General features: G+C 36.8%; 1 protein-coding gene across 2 annotated transcripts; it reads right to left on the reverse strand.

Annotated features, from left to right (window-relative positions):
- Positions 1-1,418: 1,418 nt before the first annotated feature.
- Positions 1,419-19,355, reverse strand: gsna (gelsolin a). 2 transcript variants are annotated; one of them, XM_039688261.2, is made up of 17 exons: positions 19,198-19,355; positions 11,794-11,991; positions 11,350-11,504; positions 10,415-10,576; positions 10,180-10,329; positions 10,006-10,095; positions 9,787-9,919; positions 9,401-9,705; positions 9,175-9,308; positions 8,967-9,057; positions 7,352-7,378; positions 6,037-6,207; positions 5,791-5,965; positions 4,880-5,001; positions 4,693-4,770; positions 4,497-4,557; positions 1,419-3,151 (listed from the first exon to the last, which is right to left on the reverse strand). In XM_039688261.2, the coding sequence occupies exons 2-17, from the start codon at positions 11,984-11,986 to the stop codon at positions 2,982-2,984; spliced, it is 2,217 nt and encodes a 738-aa protein (XP_039544195.2). In that variant the 5' UTR covers positions 11,987-11,991; positions 19,198-19,355; the 3' UTR covers positions 1,419-2,981. The 2 variants fall into 2 exon arrangements, with proteins under 2 accessions (XP_039544195.2, XP_039544196.2); XM_039688262.2 differs by lacking the exon at positions 7,352-7,378.
- Between the last annotated feature and the right edge of the window lie 1,221 nt (positions 19,356-20,576).

A 20,576-nucleotide genomic window follows, 5' to 3' on the forward strand; every position in this document is an offset into this window, starting at 1 on the left:
AAAGCCGATGCTGAGAAGCTGTATCTAGACTACGAACCTCATGTTGAATTCCACCTGTTTAGCATGATCAATCTATCTGAGAAGTCACCCTCTTCGTCTCTCACAAAATCAGCCATTTTCATCGCCAGTCATGTACTGTAAGGAAAATAGTCAGGTAGCTACTATTCAAGCCGGGTATGTTTACGAAAGTCTTGGGATTTCATGTGTTGCGTTATGTTTCTGCACCCAAGTGCTTCGCCTGTGCTTCCCCCTAATATAGTCCCAAGTCAATATCTGCCTACGAAATCTGCATCGCTATTTGTATTCTTTGTGAATACGCAGGCCACAAGAAGTAATTGCGTGGGTTTGTTTATTTTTTTAATCACTTTTACTCAGGACATGCTAGCTGGCAACAAAGGATTCCATTCATTGTGCTAAGGTAGCGCCGACCCTGTCAAACTAAAACAGTGCATACACTGAGACAAAAATGCATTTGCACACATCTAAATGTAGGAAAGAATGTGAATACATGTGTTCTATTTCAACAACCTCAAGAAATAATCAGCAGGCCCCTTTCCACTCAGTCTTTCCATTGCATGTGGGTATAGTGAGGCCCCATTAAAAAAAAAAAAAAAAAATCAGATATGCAAGCAATGACAGGTCCGTGTACTTTTTCGTTCATTCATTATTCTATTTCGGATGGTTTAACAAGCGCTTTTATCAAGTTCACTATACCGACACTGATAAAACTGTAATGGAGAATTGATTTGGGTTGAGCTAGAAATCCCCAGCATATGAATCCTAAACTTTGATATTTAAAATCTTCGATAAAGGCAGTATTAGTTTCTTTGAAAAGTCTTGCAGCGCCCTCTGCATGTAGAGGGATGTCGTTGCTTACTTAGAATGACCATTGCTTCGTTTTGAATTAGTAAAAAGCTTACTACTTACTGAAAATAAATAAAACATACTGCCCAAATAAGAATAGCAGGTAAAACAGGCATTCATAATTAATATGAATAATTCACAACGAACGTTTTAAACAATAGTATGCTACATCCTCGTCACATGACCTGATCGCAATGCACAGTAAATTGTGGCCATCTTGTTTAAAATTTAGCCCACTTTTGGGTTAATATCATATCTTAGGTTTTTACAGTCTTATTAAATAATTTAAAAATTGTAATACTGATATTAAGTTCTGGAACGTTCAAGAGTGCAATCAATGTTATGATAGTATTTTTAATTTTCTTAATTTTCCTGTTAATGTAGGCAATTTATTCATATTTTGAATTGGCTTGTTCGTTTTAGTTTAATTTTAGTTGTTTTTGTTATATGCTTTTCTCATTTTCATTAGTTTTTGTTCTATTTTAAATGAATTTATTTTACTTTAAAACTAAACTAATCCTACAACTTGTCACATAAAAAAGGTTTCTGACAGGTTTTGATAAGAATATCCTTGTATATTTTCTGATACAGGCTCAAGCACTTCAGAAACAGAAGGTGTACAGAATGAAGATAACAACCTAACCAATACATTGTTAAACACATGGAGAAAAAAAAACCCACTTAAATAACATAAGCAACAAGGTGAAGATTTTTTATGAGGTTCTATTTGTGCCAAAAATGAGTTAACAGCTTTATGCGTTGTACTATACATTTGTCCTTGCCTACAGTCATTGCCTATTTGTTCAGATAAATTCTTGTTATGTAGTCTTGTCTTGGCACAGTGTGCACAGATATAAAAACAGAAAACAAAATAAAAGTCTTATCAGCCAGAAAAATAAAGTATACAAAATAATTCCATTCATTCATGTGTTTGACCTCATTATCCAAATTGTGTAGATTTTTAGAACGCGCAATAAACAACCTTTAATCTGATTTTGACATTTGTCTGAAAAAAATTAGGTATGGTAAAAATTAAAATTCACTCCCTGGAACGCTTATGGAACAGTTTCCCATGTTACCACTCTAAACAAAGCAACCTTGTGCTTAAAATCACTACTTTGTTAGCATTGTACTGAGCTATTATGCCATCAAAACATTTCTAAAGACAGTCCTCTTCAGAGATGCATGGGGTCTTTCACTGTTCTCTTCATATGAGAAAAAGGAGACCACAGAGATGAATGACAGTAAGAACGTCAGTTGACAGAACAATACAAAGACAAAAAACATTGAGCATACACATCAACATACACTAATTTATCTGAACAAGTAGACAAGAAGAAATGCATACTATAAAGCCCAAAGCAGTTGCACAAATGGAACCTAATAGTAATTATGAAGTTACCTTAAGTTTGGTGACTGATCCCCCAGGCCAGTAAGGTACTTGATTTAAAGGTAGCCCTTTTTTACTGACCAAGGACCAGCTTTGGTTTTTGAATCCATAATTAAAACCTCAAGCATCAAATTGGGTGTATCTAAGGCTACGCTCAGACTGCAGGAAAATGTGGCCCAAATCTGACAAATACGCGACTCCGATCTGTTTTTGTCATGACAGTGTAAACAGCACAAACCACATGGAATCTGATCTGTTCGATTCTGATTTGATCCACGACCTCGGATCACTTCAAAGATTTGACTTAGCGAAAGTTATCAAGACAGATAGTAAGTGAAGGACAGTGATGTGTCAGAGCTCATAAGTATTACAGTGACAGCTCTATATACAAGCAAATCATCATAAATTAAAAACTCTTCCTCGCCTTTTTTTAAATATTGCGAGTGCATAAATTCGCTGGGATCAGCGGCAGATAAAAGAATAAATAAAGGCATGATCTCTTACTCTAATGCCCTTTGTTTACATGTGACAGTGTGACATCTTTTTATTGTTCTTTTGCATATGCGGGTCAGTTCTGGTCCTGGTGGAATCTCATATTGGCCAATTGGATCTGAGCAATAAATGGAAATTGAGCATTAAGGCTTGCAGTGTGAACGTAGCCTAAGAGCAACTTTGATCAGCTTGCAGTAAGGCAGTGGGTCTAAAGGTCAAGGGTGACAGCTCAAGTTCAGATCTCCAGCTCAGCCATGGCCCGCTCCAGAGGGTCAGTGGTCCAGTAGTCATGGTCCCAGCCCAGGAACCAGCCTGTGAAAGTGGGAGGCTCAAAGCCCTGTTTAATCTTCACAATAGGTGTGCGCGAGTCACGGTTGGCTGGGTCCGTCTTGATGTATTGTTCAGCTGGAGAGAGAAAAAGAAAAGACACCATCAACTACACAGTCTGCTTTTGCTGTTTAAAAACAAGCGCATGTTTCTTTCTTTCAGTACTGCCACCTACTGGACTCTAGGATGGACATAGATCCTATTTATTGAAAAAATGCCTCATGACAGACTATCATTCAAAATCTTTTTTTTTTTTGAAAAATAACTTAATAATTTTGATCAACTTAATGCATCCATTCTGAATAAAAGTGACAGTTAAGCTATTTACAATGTTACAAAAGATTAGGGTCTAATCCTCACTATTAACTAGTTGCATATTAGCATGCATATAACTAGGATATTGGCCGTTTATTAGTACTTATAAAGCACATTATTCTGGATGACAATATTCCACATCACTTAATTCTATCTAATTTCTCAATATCTAAACTTAACAACTATCTTAATACTATTAACTAACAAATAAGCAGTACAGTGTGAGGTAAATAGTTGTTAACAGTTAGTTAAACTTAATAGTGAAAATGGACCATAATTTAAAGTGTGACCAAGATTTCCATTTCAAGTAAATGCTTTCTATTCTTCCAAAAATCCTGGAAAAAAAAAACAAAAAAAAAAAAACATTTATCATGGTTTCCACAAAAATATTAAGCGGCACAACTGTGCATCATTGATAACTATAAGAAATTATTCTTGAGTGCCAAATATTTCTGAATGATCATGTGACACTGAAGATTAGAGTAATGATGCTGAAAAATCAGCTTTACCATCACAGGAATAAATTACAGGAAAATATTAAAATAGAAAACAGTTCATTTAAACAGTAATAATATTTCACAATACTGATGTTTTTACTGTATGTTTAATCAAATAAATGCAGCCTTGGTGAGCATAAGATGCTTCTTTTTTTTTTTTTCCAAAAAATATTTAAAAACAAATCTTACTGACTCCAAACATTAGAATGGAAGTGCACTCTTCTCCATGTATGTTATATATTTTTTATATATTTGCATCCATGCAATTAACCTTATACATTTCAACCAAAGAAACTACCATTACGTTTTGAATAAAATACTGACTTAGTGTATACTAGGTCAATTATGTGCTTACTTACTTGCTTACTGTTTATTAACAATGGCATGTGAAACAATAGATGTGATTCCAAAGACACTGAACAGTACAATACTACATTGTTGCACAGTAAATGCAATAACTTTTGGCAGTTTTATCAAAAAATAAATAGATACAGTGGATAGATGCAGTATTCTATTAAGTGCTCTAGGTCATTTGAATATTCTACACATAGAAAATAATGCTTGCATACTTGGCATGTATAGTAGAAGTAGTATGGCAATATTCTACTCACCTGAAGATATCGCCTCAGTTTTCTCCTCATCATGAGCTTCATTACCGATCCAAACAAACACCTGTAAAACACATTAAGATTCCCTGAATGTCAGTTGCATGTCATTACATTAATGAAATAGCTGTGTTTTTATAGATATATGAGAGTAATATAATTGTAATAATGTAGAACAATCCTGTTAATGTAGACAGTTTACCTGATCCCAGGTGTCAAGGATCATGACATCATCTGTAGCCAGGTCTTCTTGGGTCATTTCTCCAGGCACTTCTTCAATCTGCATGGATATCAGCGCATCAATATTGAGTGACTCTTCATCATACTACACTTACAATATTCTCATTCAAATCAGGGCAGACTAAAAAAAATCTGTGTGCGTTACTCACGATGAAACGGCCAGTTTTGTTTGAGCAGGCGAACAGTCGTGGCGGGTGGGCATTCATCTTGTCCTTTAGCCTAGCGGATGTGCGGTAATCGACCTTTCCTCCCAGAGAGTCCCAGAAGCTGCCTGCAGCGCATAAAAGTATATTGAGCTTAATTATGAGGATCACATTTTTGAAGAAGAAAATGGGACAAATAATACAAATATCAAAATTATAAATAGGACATAATAAATAGTTATTAAAATGGTCACTGGGAATTAAATTTTAATTAAAAAAAGTTACATACTACATACAATTTTATTTTTCATGAATTCTAAAAGGAACTTTCACCCAAAAATTAAAATTCGGTCACATAAGTCATATAGACCACTTTTACTGTATGTTGCTTCTGTGTTTGTTTGGTTTTTGCAATAGTCTTTTCTTCCCAGTTGTGATGTACAGTCGAGTGAAACGACTTCTCAAACAAGAAAAAATGTAGTGCGGGATTTTGCCAATCAGGTATTGATTAGATGGTTGTGGTTTGCTATTGCTGTGATGTCATGTGAGTGACAGGCTGTCCTGCTCTCATGCCAGTAAACACATTATCAGAAAAGAGAAGAGATGTCACCGCAAGTGGGAGGTGAAGTTATTTTGATTAAAGATTATGAGGGCACATTAATTAAAAAAATATATAATAATGATAATGACGTGCACAGATAAATAATAAATACTGCAATATTACTTTTGATTTCATGGTGACTTTAAACCTTGAAAGAAGCTTCAGTCCCAATTTATTGTAATTGTATGGAAAAGAGTGACCATCTTTGTAATTTCACCTTTTGTGTCCATGAAAGAATGAAAGTCATACAGTTCTGGCACAAAATGATGAGTAAATGATGACACAGTTGAACTTTTGCATTAAAAAGATTTCTCACCATCCTCTCCTCCTTCACTCAGCTCAGAGGGCGACACTCCAAGGATGTCACACAGCTGCTGCGCCCCACGTTTCTCTGTATCACTGGCTCCTCGTCCCACCCATATGAAAGACGCAGCTGGGGTCACCAGCACGAAGGCATCATTGGAGTTCAGATTGGAGGACACTGTGTCAATCTGGAGGAAACAGCAAATGTTAGAGGAGGATATTTAAAACTTCTCACCAATTATAAACTTCAGATGCTGACCTCCACCGCTCGTGTGCACCCTGCGGAGTTTGAGCGCACTTGGAACAGCCGAGTTTCAGCTGGCGCCGTCTGACCACTTTCCCTGGAGGTGCCGCCCTTGTGCACCACCATGGGCTGCCCTCCGAACAGACTGATCAGGTGAGCAGGTTCCTTACCCTGGACCACCCGCACCTGAAAAAAATACACAGTGAGTAGACATTAAACAGAGATAACATGCAGTCATTCTTCTGCAAAATGTAAAGTGGAAAGAAAGATATTCTGATAACACTGTCATGTTTGCCCTATTGGTTTTTCAATTGAGAATTGCATTTAATTCCACAGGGTGGCACTGTTGAGCTCACTTTGTGGAATGTAGAGCTAATGCCAAAATTTCCCAGCATCCTTTGTGGTCAGCATGATGACTGTGCAGAGGGCTGTTCAACTTTAGGAGAAAGCAGAGCTTTATTAATGGTCGAACTAAAGGGGTTATTTTTTTCCTTCTGCCCCAAAAACTTACATTAGCGTTTTACATTACATTTAGAGTTCCCATTAAAATCTCTGCTGAATCATACGGTTGTATTTATTGCAATATAATCTTATTCGTTCATGTTTCCATGAAATCTTAGTTTAAAGGAAAAGCATTTGTTTTAAATAGAATTATTTTATAACATTATAAATGCAACCCACACACACTTAAAACACACTGGTAGTGTACACTAGCTAGACCAATACAGACAATGATGGACATTCTCTGTTGTCTACTGTGTTTTACACATAAACTACATTAGCATGCTAAATGTGCTAACTTAGGTCTAGTTTACTGTGCATGACAGCATGCATTAATCTATATAAACATATAAATCAGTCACACTTTGAATCAATTCAAAAATAAATGTGAATGCATGATGGAGCATTTCTGTTAATGTTCACATGCTCAGTCCCAAAAGTAATCTGTAAATGTGGAAGACAGTTAGTTACTTGTGCAAAAATGACGAAATAACAACATAGAGAGACAAAGACAAGAGTGTATAGGGATAGTATGTCAGTGCAGAGAGCCTTACATAAAAGCGTGATGATATTTGTACATATTAATCATTCACACTGATTATGCAGACACCAATGAAATCACAAGTTTAAAAACCCTTTAGCTGTATAAATTCATATAATAGACTGAGTTCCTTTCAAATGTGTCACTGTTGTTTGTGTAATGCTGTGTAAGATCATTTTTGCTTTATCAATGTGACTCAAAGATTGAGCAAAAACAATCATGTTTGCTTATAAAAGTGGCAGAGTAGAAGGCTCTAGACAGGGACATGCTATCCTGAGATATGGATACCTGAGTGGTCAGGGGAGCACCAGCCATCTACAGCAGGATGACGGATATGAATAACGGACAGGAAGGAAAGACATAGAGGTGGAAGTTGGTTTAACAGATGGAAAAATCAAGGAAGGCTGATGCATCAGGCAATAACTGCAGAATGTAGCTAAGCTTTTAAAGGCTACAGTAGGAACCAGCAACCATGGTTCCTGATGATGTGCACAGATAAATTATGTATAATAACCTATTCCATAAAAAATAAGATTTGCAAATTTTGATTTCATGGTGACTTTCAAGTTCTGACCAATGCCTATAACCAATATTAATTATTTTCATGTTGTGGCTGATCTGATAATTGGACAATATTAAAATTCCAACATGACATCATGACTTTTGAGTAAACATATACGCCACTTTCGAGTCAGGTGGCGTGTTATCTCCACGCATTTTGTGCTATCCGCGTGTGTCCGCGTGTATGCGTATATGTCTACGCCATTAACGTCCGCGTCATTCCGCGTGTCTGAACACGCAGTCAAATCTCCAGTCATAAATGCCATTAACCCCAGAGACGGTTAAGTTTAGGGATGGGGTTGAGGTAAGTCATATCTTTTTTTTACCTAGGATGGTAAGGGAACAGTCATAAATGCCATTAACCCCAGTGACGGTTAGGTTTAGGGACGGGGTTGAGGTAAGTCATATATTTATATAACGTTAAGTCAACGGCGTTCATAAACACGCTGAAAGGCGATTATGCGTCTTGATAGCACGCCAAAAATGGAAATACGAATTGGCGTGGCATACACACGCTACTTCATGAGATCAGTCTGTAAAATTCTATAACATTTTGTCAAAATTAATTAAAAATAAAACACTAAAAAAACAACATAAATAATATAAATAATTTTAAATACTACAAATTTAAAGGTGCTCTAAACGATGTCACACGTTTTTTAGGCCGAAACATTTTTTGTCACATACAGCAAACATCTCCTCACGATCTGCTAGCTGCCTGTTCCCTAAACACACTGCATAAAAACGCGGTCTACGCAGACAACCCAAGCTCCACAAATGGCAACAAAAACAAACTGCGGCAACCCGCTCCACGAAACTGAACATAACAAACTGTTCCAGCCAATAACTGACAAGAAGGCCCTGGGGGTGGGGTTTGGGGGGGTCAGTGCAGATGAGGAGGAGGGAGGGTCTATCTAGCCTCCGTTTTGTTTGAAAATACTTTAAACGTCAACAAGAAGTCACGTCACCCGACATCGCTTAGAACACCTTTAACAAGTTTAACTACAAGTTTAACAGATTTCCTGAAAAAAAAAAAAACATAACAGTGTTATTAAATGATTACTGTTTTTTAAAGACTGACTTTAAGTGAGTATTAGGTGATGGCAAAATAATTTTTTCTGAATACTGTTGAATTACTGAGAATACAGTTTCACTCAGAAATGCGCCACATCACAATTGTAAAATGGTTTGTGAAGGCTTTTTCATGTTGACCAATTAAAAAAAGAGAATCACTGTTGCACTTTTAATGGAAGAGCCCCTAATGACAATTTTAACATGAAGTACCAAAATATGGATATGATTATGATCAATTGTTCCAACAAGGTTTATTTGTTAGCATTACCTGCACAGGTCCACCTCCAAGCTCATCATCCAGTTGGGCACCCAAGATAGCAGATGCCCCAATCTCATCTTGTGAGGAGTCCTTACCCTGCCTGTGAGAGAAAACACATCATAGTCAGGACAACAAACCTGAATTGTTACATGAAAACACGTTGTATGTGCTCCAAAATGACAATGCTTTACATTGACTGTGTGAGATCTAGTCATACCAGATGTAGATGATATGACCCTGTCGGCCTCCGTGGCGGTAATTGTACAGGATAATGTAACTGTCTCCACCATAGAACTGGCCATAAGTAGAGGGGTCAACTGGAACTTTGTCTGAACCTTCAATACGCCAGATCTAGATTGACACAAAAATATTATTTCTGTACCCTCACTTTATTTGTATACACAGCATGTTATGTTAAATGCAGTGTGTGCTCACACGCTGACCTGTTTCTCTCCATTGCCATCATCGATCATTCCATGTTGGGCGGCCATGGCTGGTGAATCATGCAGTGTAGAAGCATCAAACGGCACCTTTTCGATCTTAGCGATGCTGTTTGAGACATAAGCAATGCCCAGGCCGTCTGTCTGGTCCACATCACGCCAATTTTTGAAGAATTGTTTAAATAGGGGTGTCTCGCCCATCTCTGGGAGAATCTGCACCTGTGTTTGCTTTGGGTAACCCATTTTCTTAATGAACTCATCTGCTGCCTTCATGGCAGCTTTTCTCTCTTCCACATTGGCATCTTTGCCTATAAAATGACCATAAGTGTGTCAACAAAGAAGTCTAAAAAAAAGTCCCCTTTTTTGTTTAGTCAGTCAATGCCATTTACCTTTCCAAACAAAGATCTTGCCATCTGAGCCGTGATCCAGGATGAAACAGTCGCTTGATTCCAGTGCACTCTGGGAGAAGGGGTTCTCGGCGGCCACCAGGGCAATGGCCATGTCTCCGCTGGCATCAGACACCTGAAGTAGAAGAAAACACCAATAAATGCATTTATGATCTACAAGGGCTATTTATCATATTGGCTTGGTTTAGTTCCAAAGGCTACCTTGTAGAGTTTGGCCATCTTCCTATTGGAGGCATCAGCCTTGATATCATCAGACACTCCTTCAGGCAGGTCTGGCTTTTCTCCAAGAACCTGCCACCCGATAGATGGATCGTATTTTTAGCGAGTTTCTTAGCTGATTTCGAAGTTGATTTTTTTTTTTTGCGTCTTTCTTACCTCCAAAATCTTTTCTCGTTCAGTTCCTTCATCACAAACATACACGCGAGCGCGTCCACTGCGTTCGTTGTCACGAATGCCCTTTGCAAGCTGCGTAGCTTTCAACTTCTCAAAACGGTTACTCTTTGAACCACACCACTGGTAGATCTCCTGTAAAACCACACAGAGAAAACAGGGTTATTTTTGAGATTTTGATGATATCAAATCTCCCTCACTCTCTTCATATGATACTCACATTACCCAAGTCCAGGATGAAGCAGTCTCCTTGGTTAAAGCTGTCCCAGCTGACTGGCACTTCTGTTGCTCTCACAACACGCCGACCTTTGACCTGTAGCACCCGCTGTACTGTCACTTCATTGGTGACAACATGCTTGAATCCAGACGCAACTCCACCTTTCTGGAAAAAACAGATGTCATTAAAATTTCACGTATGGTGATAATTCTATCCCTAATATTTTAAAAATTATAATTAAATGTAATTCCAACAGTCAATGACCTGAATTTATTTATATATATATAAACTTTGAATATAAAATTAAGTAGTAAAGCCGTATTGTTTAAAAAAGTTATATTCAAATGGAAGACATTGTTGAAACCTAAGACTAATATCAACTAACTTCAATGATATTTGTCGGATTTTTACTTGTGATTTTACTTTTAACATAATTTAAAGGAGCTGTATGTAAGAAATTTATTTCAAAAATCATAAAATGGCCCTGATATGTCACTAGGCATTAAGAAATCATGTTCATTTCAAATACTTATATCACTGACAACAGTAGTCCGGCCAGGATATTGTCATTTTAAAAATTGAAGTTGCAGCCCTTAACTGTCATGTTTTTTTTTGTTCTGATGCTCCACCCTCCACCGATCTACCAATCACGAAGTCAGTAGTGTTGCAGCATTCGGGTTGCCAGCTCTGTTCTAGTTACCACAGCTGCAGCTCCAAACGTGTGGGATAAACAAATGTTGGATTCTGCAGCCTATCTGGCAACCTCGAGTCAGGGGGAAGAGGGAGGGGATACACCGCTCTATAGTAATTTGAAACTGACTGCAGTACCAGTTTTGGCCACAATCTTACATACAGCTCCTTTAACAATATTTTAACATCCTTATTTGTAAACTTCAGAGTCTTTTTCCATTTGTTCTGTCTTCGATTAGACCACTGACCATGTACTGCAGCCCTTTTTTAAAATATCCCAGGAAAGCTTTGGACTCATAGCCCTGAACTTCACGGTACTGGATGGGCTTTCCCCCCAAATAGTCATCCATCTGCACTGTGAAAATGGCAGCCGCCCCACTCTCATCCTGTGTGCAGAAGTCACCTGCCATTTGAGGGAAGAGCATCTATAAGAAATGTAGCTTGAAATGACATTCAAACCATCTAGCTTGACTTGCGAATTAAATTAGGCAAAATATTTACACTCTAAAAAATTGCTGGGTTAACAACCCATGTTTGGGTCACCGTTGGTTTACATTTTTAAATTACATTTTTTTAACCCATTTGACCCAAACGTGGTTTGAAACAACCCTACATTTAGAGTGTACTTTACAATGGCACTAAAATAAAAGTCTGAAATTCAGAATCTCTTCAGCAAAGCATTGTCCTCTTACCTAGCCAGAAGTGGAGGTCGTACTGTAGGTTGCCAGAACGCTGTTTGATGGTATTGAGGACCACATAAGCGTCACCAGTGTAGAACCCTCCATAGAGGTTCTCAGGGACTGCCACCAAATCAAACTTCTCAATTCTCCACACCTGGATGCCAGGCTCCCTGCCTGCTCGCTCAAACTCAGGGTGGTACACCATGCTGTCTAGAGGAAAAAAAATATTCAGTTCACATTTTCAGTTTTTAAATTACAATTTAGAGATCATGTGTGATCTCCAACCTTTTCAAAAATACTGGTAAATGAGTTCTAGCAATTTTCCGGCATGAGAAGTTGCAACAATACCAGTAAATTACCGGTGTGATCCAATATGTGAACAAAAGTTATGAACTGCTATGAGCATGTACAAGGTCAGAACGTGCTGATGTAGGAACTAGGAAGCTTCATTTGGACCAATCATAAACTCTGTTGGAGCGGTTTTTGTAGTGCATGTTTTTCTATGTAGACATGCGCTAGACCGATAACAGACCGCTGCGACACATCCGCCGCTTGAAATCCTGCTTTCTTTTCTGCTCATCAGCGCTTTGGCTCTGTTGTTATTTTTTAGTACTATAGTAACTCCAGTAACATCACAGAGTTTACTGGTTTTTCATGTCTTTTATTTTGTGATTTGCCATTAGTCATGGATCCTGCCATGTGATTCCCTTGTACATGTGTCACGTGTTATCATTGGTTGATTTAGTCATGTGGTTTCTCAGTTCTGTTCTGTCATAGGTTCCTTGTCTCATTGCTCTCAGGTGTGTCTTATTAGCTCAATAGTCTGTTTAGTATCTATATTCCTCGTGTTTTCTTTGTCCTGGACTAATGCTGCGTTCCAGGCAGGTTTTTGAGCACGTAAATCACAACTTCAAACCACGACTTGCGGCTTTGTAGCATTCCAGGTCATTCACGCCAAATTCCCTGAGCGCAAGGAATTGTGGTAGCTAGATATACTGTAAACAAACCAGCATCGCGGACCTTACGGGGCTCACGCGCATTCATTTGTAGTAATTTCTAACGCCAAAGGTGCTTAATCCTTGTTTATTTGTGGGAAACTGAGGCGGAAAAATAGCGCATGAGGCAAGATAAGCTGTTATACCTTTTTATTAATTTATCCTTGCACTCAATGGACTGAAAACTAGTTAACGTTAGATTGTCCTAAAGTGTATTTTCACCGTGTACCGCCTGCAGAAACACTGCATGCGTAGGGGCTGTCATTGTAGTTTTGTATAGGTTTTCTGGCTATGTGACGTCAGAACTCGTAACTGGGAGTACATCGAACTAGTACGAGTTCACGGGTGGGAAGTCATGGGTTTGACTGCCGTTCCAGTAAACTTTCACGGGTATAAGGTTGGAAAAACACGGGTTATAGGTTGCCTGGGACGCAGCATATCTTTGTTATGTATAACCTGCTGTTGATGAGTTTGTTCATGCTTAAGTTTTAAGCCAAGCCTTTGTTTTTGTGTATCTACACTCTAAAAAATGCTGGGTTGTTTTAACCCAACTTTGGGTCAAATATGGACTAACCCAGCCGTTGGGTTAAATTTTTACATTACATTTTTAACCCAACATTTCGGGTTTGTCCATATTTGACCCACAATTGGGTTAAAACAACCCAGCATTTTTTAGAGTGTAGTTTTGGATTAAATAAAACTGCACTCGGGTTCAGTAAGCTCATCTCCAGTGGACTATGTTAGTATATCATTGCAGACAAAATGCAAAATAAACTCTGAAGAACTATACACTGGCTGGGAGTTTCCTTCTGTGGTGATAGACAATTCGGTTGGATGCAGGAAAAAGGAAACGTTGTGAGTCATGCTGCCTGTTGGAGTGACAATGCCAACCGTGGACACAGCCTGGCCAAATCATTCATACCACCAGTCCTCACTTACAGTCACTCACCAGCTCTTAATGTGGCAAGAGCCTCTGAGATGGTGACCGTGTCAGCTGAGCTTACCGCCCACTTGTGGGGTGGAGACATGGTGAAGTTTGGAATGTCTTATGCATGAGTCATTTAGAAATGAGACGGTGGCGTTGTAAGTCTCTTCACAGACCACAAGACATTCCTCAGAGAAGCAAAAGTCCACAAAGGGAGTGGTGTTTACTAAGGATCAATATTCACCAATCATCCATCAGAATTAACTCCGAGATGTTGTGATTAAGGATTTCTTAACATTATGAAAAACCAAACCACAAGAAGGGAACGTAATAATTGGTTCCAATGGCAATTTTTAAAAAAAATATTAATACTTTTATTTCACAAGGATGCATTAAATTATCTAAAGTAACAGTAAGGACATAGTTACATAATCTTCAATTTTAAATAAATTCTGTTCTTCTAAAAATTCTATAAATCAAATCTAATAAGTCCTGAATTTATTTTTTTTGATCATGGTTTCCACAAAAATATTAAGCAGCACACCAGTTAGTTTGCAACACTGATTGTGATAAGAAATGTTTCTTGAGCACCAAACAAGCATATTAGAATGAGTTCTGAAGAATCACATGAAGAATGGAGTAATGATGATGAAATTCAGCTATCATTTTAAAATATACTAAAATTGAAAAAATATATATTTTTCACACTATTATTTTTTTTACTGTCTCTTCGATCAAATAAATGCAGCCTTGATGCATTATTACCAACCCTAAAATTTTGAACGGTAGTGTACATGCATAAGTTGTTAAAAGTATCAAAACAAGGGATGTCTATTAAAATCGTGGACCATACGATAATTAATTTTATATTATGAAATAATTTCATATTTAAAATCCATACCATTTTTTCTAAACATATTTTTTAAAAATTAAACAATAAAGATTTAACAAAAAAGAAATGTTGATCATTTTAAAACTAAATTTAGGCATCACAACATTACAATTTACAGTGGAAAAAAATTGATTTTCATTTTTTTAAGATTTGGAACTCCCAGACTGGCAATTAAACACTGAATTAACACTGTACACTCATAAGAAAAATGGTTGTTAGGAAATGAGTGTTACCATTTTTAAAGTTATAATTTATAGACATTTTAAGAATGAAATCATTTGTACCTGTTGAGACTGAGAGTAAGTTGACAGTCTGCGTAGTTGTAGCCGAGCTCCAGAAAATCAGTAATGAGGAGATTTGAAAAACAAAAAGGCGGGAGTACAGAACCCTAAACTCTAAGCAAAGAACCATTTCAGCATATAAAGGGTTCTTCAGGACGATACGGTTTTAAAAAGAACTATCACTGTGTGTAAAGAACTTTGAAAGAACCATCTTTTTTTAGAGTGTATACAAGATACAGTTGTCACCATGCATTCATTGACACCTCCAATATAAGATCAAATCACATTCTTCACAATCAGGCTTCTATTTTAAACCAGGGCCTGCTACGAAGCAAGTGCTTGATGATGAACTTCAATAGACATGTTGCCTCCATTTGTTCTACATCAGCTGTTGTCTTATCAGCATGTTCAGCAAAGTCTGTCTTGTGAACTAGAAATAATTTCCAAATGTTTTGATGTGCCTAAGTACATTGTATTTTCTGAAATCTCTTCTGAACAACACACAGCATCAGTGCGACAGAAAGGCTATTAAACAGAACATTATTTCACGCAAACGACTGATCTCAGTCTGTAATTTAATGCTCTGGGTTTCTCTCTTGAGAATTGCATAAAGTATTTAGCAAACAACAGCCAATCCATATCTAAACATCTTGTCTGATGCAGCTGATGAGTTTGCCTGCTAACCCACAGGAGATTATAAATAGCCTAGGGTCATGTGACATTTGCTTATGGGTCAAAATGGGAGGGAGATGTTTCTGGGAAGCGCCTGTATAGTCAGTCCCTTTGAATAGGCCTTAATACAGTTTTGCAAAAAGCAGTAGGATGCATGAATACAGGTGTAAAATAAATACAGCATTTGCTGAATTATAAAGTTATGCACCCACTAGGCACATGAAATGAAAATTATACCCTAAAACCATTTTGTAAATGCATGTTATTGATCTTAGTGTAAATTATTCATTCATATATATATATATATACATATATATATATACATATATATATATATATATATATATATATATATATATATATATATATATATATAGTATTTAGGTGGCATATTATGCCACTTTCAGTTCAAAATACCAAAAACGCTATTTTTGTTTATGTCCCTTTTAAATGCAAATGAGCTGCTGCTTCCCGCCCCTGTTCAAAAGAGGGCCCCTTTACACAAGTTTCGGATACTCCAACAATAACAAGACAAGCCTCACTGATATAAAATCTAAGAAATAACCAGTAGAGGAGTGCAGCCTTATGAAGAGACTAAAGGTTGCAACCTTTAGACTGCACCTGGACGTTTTTGAACGGTTAGTGGATACGTATAACGTTAGGCCTAGTTGTTGTGGAGTTACATCGATTCATCTAATCGACTTGCATGTACCGTCATGTTTAACTTTTACACAAGTTGAGTTGACGCAGTTCCCTGAGGTCTTTATTAGACAGCTGTTGTCATGTTTTGGCCAAAATCTATGTTCGTCTGTGCAGCCAACAAGAGAGAGCTTTGCTCGAACTTTTGCCATTGCGTTAGAACTGTTTACACTAGGATACCATTGTCGCTTGAACAGAATGGCAGTGCTATGAGAGGAAATGTGCAGATTAAAGGGATAGTTCACCCAAAAATGAATATCACCATGATTTACTCACCCTCAAACCATCTTAGGTGTATATAACATTCTTTTTTCAGGCGAATACAATCTGAGTGATATTAAAAAATTTCCTGACTCTTCTAACCTTTATATCGCAGTGAATGGCCGTTTATATTCGCTTATATATAAGTCCATAAAAGTCATGTGGTAAAATAAAAAGGTGTGGTAAAATACCATTTTCACAAGAAGTAAAATACATCTCTGATGTCCTCAGAGAGTGTGTGTGAAGTTTTAGAACAAAATACCCCACAGATATTTTTATATAGCATGTTAAAGTTATCACTTTTTGAGGGTTTGCACAAACGCACCATTTTGTGCCTGGCCCTTTAAATGCAAATGAGCTGCATTTGCATTTCATAGAAAATTGAAAATCTTAGAAAATTGAAATCATACTTTACCACCCCTTTACAGTGTGACACAGCTCTCCAGGGGTTATTAAAGGCCTTCTGAAGCGAAGTGATGTGTTTGTGTAAGAAAAATATCCATATTTATAAAATAATATAAGTTTTTACTCAGATGTACAGTACTAGCACTACTACTTGTGGATCATGATTTTATGGCCCCAAAAGTGGAGAGCCATTGGTTTTTAAAAGAGAAAAGTTGGTGGTACCAAAAAAAAAAAAAAAAAAATGTTTCTCATGGATTAATTTGCACGATTAGCTACTTTGCACCTGCATACCTAAAGTACATACTTCATTGACACTGATTTTAGAAAGTATGGCAAATCTGGCATTTCCTCAATTTTTAGTGTCCAGAATCCTGACTGTAATCTGAACTGATCCGAAAGTTCAGACACAGTGGCCCTTGGAAAATGTTGTCTGAAAGAATATAAATCTGAAGTGAAAATAAATACATGTGTTGTGGTCCTAAATCTGTTAAATGACCAGCATATACGTCCAACTTGAATTTAACCTAACTACTGGGTAGTATAAAATAATTTATGTATTTTGACATAATCCTCAGTCTGGAAGAACTGACTAAAATAAAATAAATCATCTTCCGTTTTCCTGGAGAAATGCCTAAATCAGATGAACTCCTGGTGACTCAGTTTTTCCATCTAGACATTTCTTCCTAGACCTTTTACAAGCCCCGATGCTCCTGAGATAATATTTTAGCATAAGCCCTTGACTGCACCCAGTGTTTACCCAAAGATAAAACAGTGAGTGACTGCACTGACTGCGTTTTTTTAGCCATGCCCCATATTAAAGCACAAAACTCTGAGAATTGTTAGTATACAGATAAACACGCAGGAGTTCAAAGTCTGAGCTATAAAAGGTGTAAGACTGTTTCTATCAGATTGGTGTGGCTGATACTTCCTTGACTATTTCAACCGATTTAATGTTGAACAGTCAGCAAACAGAATGCTGTTCCTAAAGTCCCCATACAATTAAAATGGATTTTCTTTTTTTTTTTCAATGAAATATGGGAAACAAAAAATGTCATTTTTTTTAATGAAATTAGGGAAACAAAATCCAACTCGCAATATCGTTTCATGCTGACTTTAAGAACTGCATGAAAGCAAACACATGCAAAACTGGTTTTGTGTTATGACATAACAACGTATCATTTGCCATTACAAAGTAACTTGCATGAAGTAAATAAAATAAGAGAGAATTACTTTTCTGACCTTCCTGCTGAGACTCAGTGTAACCTACTCTCAGTCACAGACCTCTGTTATTCTTTTAATCACTAGGCATGTTTGAATTAGAACACCCATGAAAACAAGCTTGTATGTTATCTGTCTAGGTGCAAGTTATCTACCAGGCTACAGACTGCTGCACCAATCAAACTATACACTAAATACTTCAAAATAGTCATAAACATGATTTCTGACATGACAGAAGGTTGCTGTAGTTTTTCACAAGCACTGAGGGTGTCTCCTGAGGTGATGTGGAGCACTTCCTTTTTGTCAAAAGCATCTTTACCACAAAAGTTAATGTTTGTCTCGGTTGTGTGTGTTTCTATGGTAACAGGTGATAAATGTGCACAAGGGACTGATGATGAGTAATCAAAAGTGGAACTATACTTGTAACACATGACATGCAATCCAAATCTTTAAGTTCCCTGTAATACCCATAGCACTTTTTGACAAAAAAAAAAAACTAATTATGATTAAAAAGTATTTAACATTATGTATGCTTTAGTTATTTTGTAGTCCTTTTGAGAACCACTTGAAGGCTGAAACCAAAATTGCTCCTGTCTGCTAGGTTTTACAGCAAAGGATCAATTGACTGACATATCAATAATAGGCCTAACCATTTCAAATGCATGTGACTGCAGGGCAGAGAACGTCCAGACTCGTTTAAAGATCCCGTTTGCCGCATAATTAAAAGGCGCATCCCAGAATTCAGAATCTCTCCATATATGGCTTTGTTTGATGAGCATTTTCAGTGCCGGATACGAAAAAAGGAGTTTTGTCAAATACGTGATATATAAAGCACGGCCTAGTACAATTGCTGAAACGATTTAATTCTGCAGTGTGTTTGAGTTCGTGGTGTGTCCCGTAAGAAAGTGTCCCTCCGTTACACACACAGAGAGAGAGAGAGACGCTTGTGTGGCAAGTATCAGTTCTGCGTTGTTTGCAGTAAAGTAAATCGTTACATTTCAGCTAACTACATTATTTTGTGGCTGAAGAGGTTGGGGAGTTCAAATAAATCAAATATAAAAGACTTACCTATAGCTGAACGACTGGAGTCTGTCTACTGCGGAGATAAATGGTATTGCAGAATGGTATGGGCAGGACAACACCCCTCTGTTTCGGACAGACTATACTCAAATAATCCTCATCAGGGGGTGATCCTGGCATTTAAACCACACCCCTCCGACAACGGGACAAGGCAAATCACTGCCACCTACTGCGCCTCATAGATACTACGCTCATTTCCCCACACCCACAACAAGTTTACCGTGGTTACTGTTGTTTCCTCCAACATACCACTGCCACACTACAGTAAGACACTGCTCTGGGTGTTTCTTTACAGTCGGTCTTTCCATGGATTTTCAGTGAGTGACCGGATGCTTTGCTAAAATAATAAGCCAAGGCCTATTTGCGTCACTTCATAGAACTATAGCCTATAGGCTATATATACTAACAATAATTAAAAAAAAGAAATATATATATATATATATATATATATATATAATATATATATATATATATATAACACTGTCTTAATTACAAAATAAATACATAATTACTATTTGAATTATATATAATAATATTGAATTACTTATATATATATACATATACACACATATGTGTGTGTGCGAATGTATGTTTGTATGTGTATACTGTATGTATATGTGTATATATATATATATATATATATATATATATATATAATTCAAATAGTAATTATGTATTTATTATAACTCTTAATTACAAAATAATACATAATTAATATTTGAATTATATATGATAATATTCAACTGTAATATAACATACAGTAGATTAGTGCAATACAGCTGAGATAATAATTAGGCTACTTTAGGTTAGTTTCTTTAGGTGTGTGTGAATGGTTGGATGGTATATTATATTGTAATATTTACATTAATATTTATATTTATTATTTAAAAGTAAATGTTGCGATATGTCACAATTCAGGGTCAATTCCACTGTAACAATTTTTCGAGGATTTTATTGACTAAAGAAGGGGCATATGAAGAGTGTGCACCTTATGATTTATTATTGATAAATAATTATATATTATTGTCTTTTTACAATATAGTCTCCCTTTGGTTGGGGGAATACAAATAATAACTGTAAGGGAGGGAGTAATTTCCAATTTTTTTTTTTTTTAAAAGTCCAAATTTATTTCTGCTGTGGTTGCATAATGTTCCTCAATTTAATCAATTTTGTGAATTAGCTGGGTAATAATGTATTAGACATTAAAGTAGTAGTAAAAAAAAAAAAAATCCAAGTCATCCAAGATGTCCACGTCTTTCTTTCTTCAGTCGAAAAGAAATTAAGGTTTTTGATGAAAACATTCCAGGATTTTCTCCATATAATGGACTTCCATTGGGAACCAAACAGTTCAAGGTCCATGTTTCAGC

This window comes from Pimephales promelas, chromosome 19, assembly GCF_988280905.1.
Source record: "Pimephales promelas chromosome 19, fPimPro1.hap1.1, whole genome shotgun sequence".
NCBI lineage: Eukaryota > Metazoa > Chordata > Actinopteri > Cypriniformes > Leuciscidae > Pimephales > Pimephales promelas.

Bases quoted from the DNA above. Each gene is read 5' to 3' on its own strand.
- gsna (XM_039688261.2), bottom strand. From the start codon at position 11,986: ATGGTGTACCACCCTGAGTTTGAGCGAGCAGGCAGGGAGCCTGGCATC. The intron at 10,577-11,349 runs GTCAGTGGTCTA...TGTTTTTTCCAG, and splicing joins AAAAAGGGCTGCAGTACATG to AAAGGTGGAGTTGCGTCTGG. The intron at 9,058-9,174 runs GTATGACTAGAT...TTTCTCTCACAG, and splicing joins GGTCATATCATCTACATCTG to GCAGGGTAAGGACTCCTCAC.